This window comes from Odontomachus brunneus, unplaced genomic scaffold (assembly GCF_010583005.1).
Source record: "Odontomachus brunneus isolate Ranch 3 - 2012 unplaced genomic scaffold, Obru_v1 Obru_scaffold_196, whole genome shotgun sequence".
Taxonomy (NCBI): domain Eukaryota; kingdom Metazoa; phylum Arthropoda; class Insecta; order Hymenoptera; family Formicidae; genus Odontomachus; species Odontomachus brunneus.
The window spans coordinates 149,561-152,816 of record NW_022639646.1 but is presented as its reverse complement, the minus strand read 5'-3'; the positions used below and the strand labels follow the sequence as shown (position 1 = coordinate 152,816).

The following is a 3,256-nucleotide window of genomic DNA, read 5'->3' as shown; positions in this document are numbered from 1 at the left end:
TATATATATATATATATATATATATATATATATATATATATATATATATATATATATATATATATATATATATATATATATATATATATATATATGTATATATATGTATATATATGTATGTATGTATATATATATATACTTATAAAAAGAAAGGTATAAACATGCAATTCGGTTAATGAAACAATATATGAGTACCCAAGTATCAAACCACATTAAATCCGACAAAGTGTTGCCCATTGATTTAAATATACATCAAATTTAAATAATAATCTAAAGAGACATATCTAAAGAGACATATACTATGTTCCTATGCAAAACGAGTTTGTTGCGAAAATTTTACGATCTAAATTTGATTTTACATTAGACTAATTATCAACTTGTAAGTAAGAAAGATGTTACCATTGAATTAGAACGAAGAAATTTATATAGTGATCATATATATTTGCCACTTATTAATTGAAAGAAAGAATTAAAATAATTAAAGGTCACTAAATACCTAGCTGGCAAAGCTGACTGCAAGATTTATTTTCTTTTGCATATAGCGAGATCGCTATTTTCGGTTATTTTATGTTTGATCATTATTATTATTCTGCTTTATTATACAATGTGCGCCAAGAAAATTTTCCATTTGGCAAAGCAACTACAAAATGTATCAAGAATAATAATCTAATTGCTTAGGTTACATTATATACAACAAGACATTTGTTATAACAAAATATAATAGCGTACTTTATTAAATAATATATATTACACAATAATAAACATTTATTTTGTTTTTTGTACGAAATGTACATATATATATATTTTCATATCTTATTTATATACTTAATATTTTTATATGCACCTTACACATATATATATAAGTACATAAATAAATAAATAGACACACATCAATATAATATTTAAAGAACTAAATTTGTTCCAAATTATTAATAAATTTACACATATATGGACATGATTAAATGTATCATAATTGATGTACATCATAGATTTACTAGTCACTTCGATCGAGAAAACCGTTTGATTTTCTTTATTTAAAATGGAAAAAATGTCTCTAGTAAACTGTGCAATTGATGCAATCGTGCCTTTATCAGATATTCAATTACTGTTTCTCCTGGTGACAAATTCTTAGAAACATTACTTGAAAATATCCTTATCTGAAATAAATAATTTGCACGTGTAAACAATCATTGATAACAAATTAGTAATTGTATTACTATTATAGTATGTATTAATAGAAGCATTAGTATGATTAATATGATAAATATTGATAATGATTGAGTATGATAAGAAACTATTATTCGTTGCATTTGATTTAAAACATATTATAATAATTATTAAAAACATACATGATAATATGTTAATATACATGATAAATATTATAAGACCCGAATTATTAAACGAGCTACTATTAAATGATAAAGCAGAGAAGACACAATTATAAAATTTACCGATTTGATTTGCTCAAAATCCAGATTTAATATAACATCACCCCACAAGTTTATTATGTCGTCTTTTCCAAAAATCCTGTAAATTTAGAAGACATGAAATTTATTGTAAGAAGATACAATTTACTTCAACTATTACAAACAGTGATTATTCTTGTAACGAAAGATATTACTTGTCGGCTATATTCTCAAAATTCTGTAAGACGTGATTAAACACGTTATCCTTGTATAAATGATTCTTTAGAATAGAGCGGTAATGTCGAGTGAGCTCTTTATGTTCCATCACTTCACTTATGCGATGACTTTTCGTAATCATACTCATGTAATAAATTACGAGCGAATCATGATCAGTATAAGCCAAGTACTTGAATGTAGTTGCATCTGATGCTAAAATACTTTCCATCAGCATCCGATGCCAAGTGTCTACATGCAGTCTCTTTATACCCATGAGATATACCCAGTCCTTCCACCATGGCGTAATTCTGAAGGATACATAAAACAAAAATTTGTTATAAAAATTTAGTTCCTGTTCCACTAATTGAGTGATTCAGTTAACTTCGCACAAAAAGTACTTAAAAAAAGGCTATGAGAGTGAGACTGTAGAGGGGATCACACCTACACTGTAGAATTGTTTAGTATTGCTTCCAATTTTGTAGTGGCAACTTTTTGACACTGTTCATGGCCGAGTTTACAAGCCCATCTTGTTGCTAACAATCTTAACGAATTCGTCATCTCATTATCTTCGTACCGTTCCTCGTACCCTATTTCTCTAAGAAGACCACTCAAACTTGACAATATGATATCCTGCAATTCGCGCAATAACATTAACCGTACAGCATTATTCATGTGCGATATACGAGTGCGAATATATACTCATTTTCTAAAGAAAATTATCTTCATTATTAATTGTTTATAGTATACATACATTCCAAGAACTTCTTTAATTTGTTATAACTTTGTATACTAATATTATTTATTATATATATTTAACTTGTCTGATTTAACTTGTATTAGTTATTACTTACCTTGAAATATTGACTTTGATTAAATTTCAAATAACGATGCATGTATGATAAGATGTTGAACATTGGATACCATGGAACATAATCCGTCTCTCGCTTTAGATATTCAATAAGGCTCATAAATATAGTAGGAGAGAGTTTTTGCATCATCACAAAATAATACGCGTCATCGATCAATTGAGCTCGATTTTGTTTAGGTATGGCTGTATGATCATTATACTGCAAGTAACTCACAATTCTATGCCAATTCTTGCGTCCGTAATTAACGCGATAGTATCCTGTTATACATTACTCTTATTAGACCGTTTGACACGTTTGACCGTTTATATATTTAACAAGCAATACTTAGTAAACATAATAATATATTAATGACATCAAAGACGCTAAAGAAAATCAAGCTAAAGAATATCAAGCAAGATATTGAAGATGTCATTAATACATCTTGTTTGCTCAGTACTTGAGATGTTAACTTCCGACTCTTTTGAATGTTCAGTATATATTCACAGTATATGTATTAAATATACATGTTAAGTATTTCCTATTTTGAACAAAAACGAATTTAAATTTATGGTACTTATAAAAATTATTTATATCTATGATATCTCACTTTAGTAGACTTGTGTTATACCACGATCTAGTAAGTAAGTAGTGGTTTAAGTAGTAAGTATATAGTATATAAATATGTATATAAATAAGTTATCGAATTACTATATATACATATATATATATATATATATATATATATATATATATATATATATATATATATATATATATATATATATA

At 26.3% G+C, this 3,256-nt stretch overlaps 1 protein-coding gene across 1 annotated transcript in view; it reads right to left on the bottom strand.

Moving 5' to 3' along the window:
* Nucleotides 1–844: 844 nt before the first annotated feature.
* Nucleotides 845–3,256, bottom strand: part of LOC116851947 — a 23,599-nt gene continuing 21,187 nt past the window's right edge. Inside the window, exons 31-35 of the mRNA XM_032831880.1 lie at nt 2,474–2,748; nt 2,068–2,252; nt 1,622–1,930; nt 1,452–1,527; nt 845–1,157 (exon numbers count right to left, since the gene is read on the bottom strand). Of these exons, the coding sequence (XP_032687771.1) occupies nt 1,035–1,157; nt 1,452–1,527; nt 1,622–1,930; nt 2,068–2,252; nt 2,474–2,748 (968 nt within the window). The 3' untranslated portion in view covers nt 845–1,034. The remainder of the gene's footprint in view (nt 1,158–1,451; nt 1,528–1,621; nt 1,931–2,067; nt 2,253–2,473; nt 2,749–3,256) is intronic.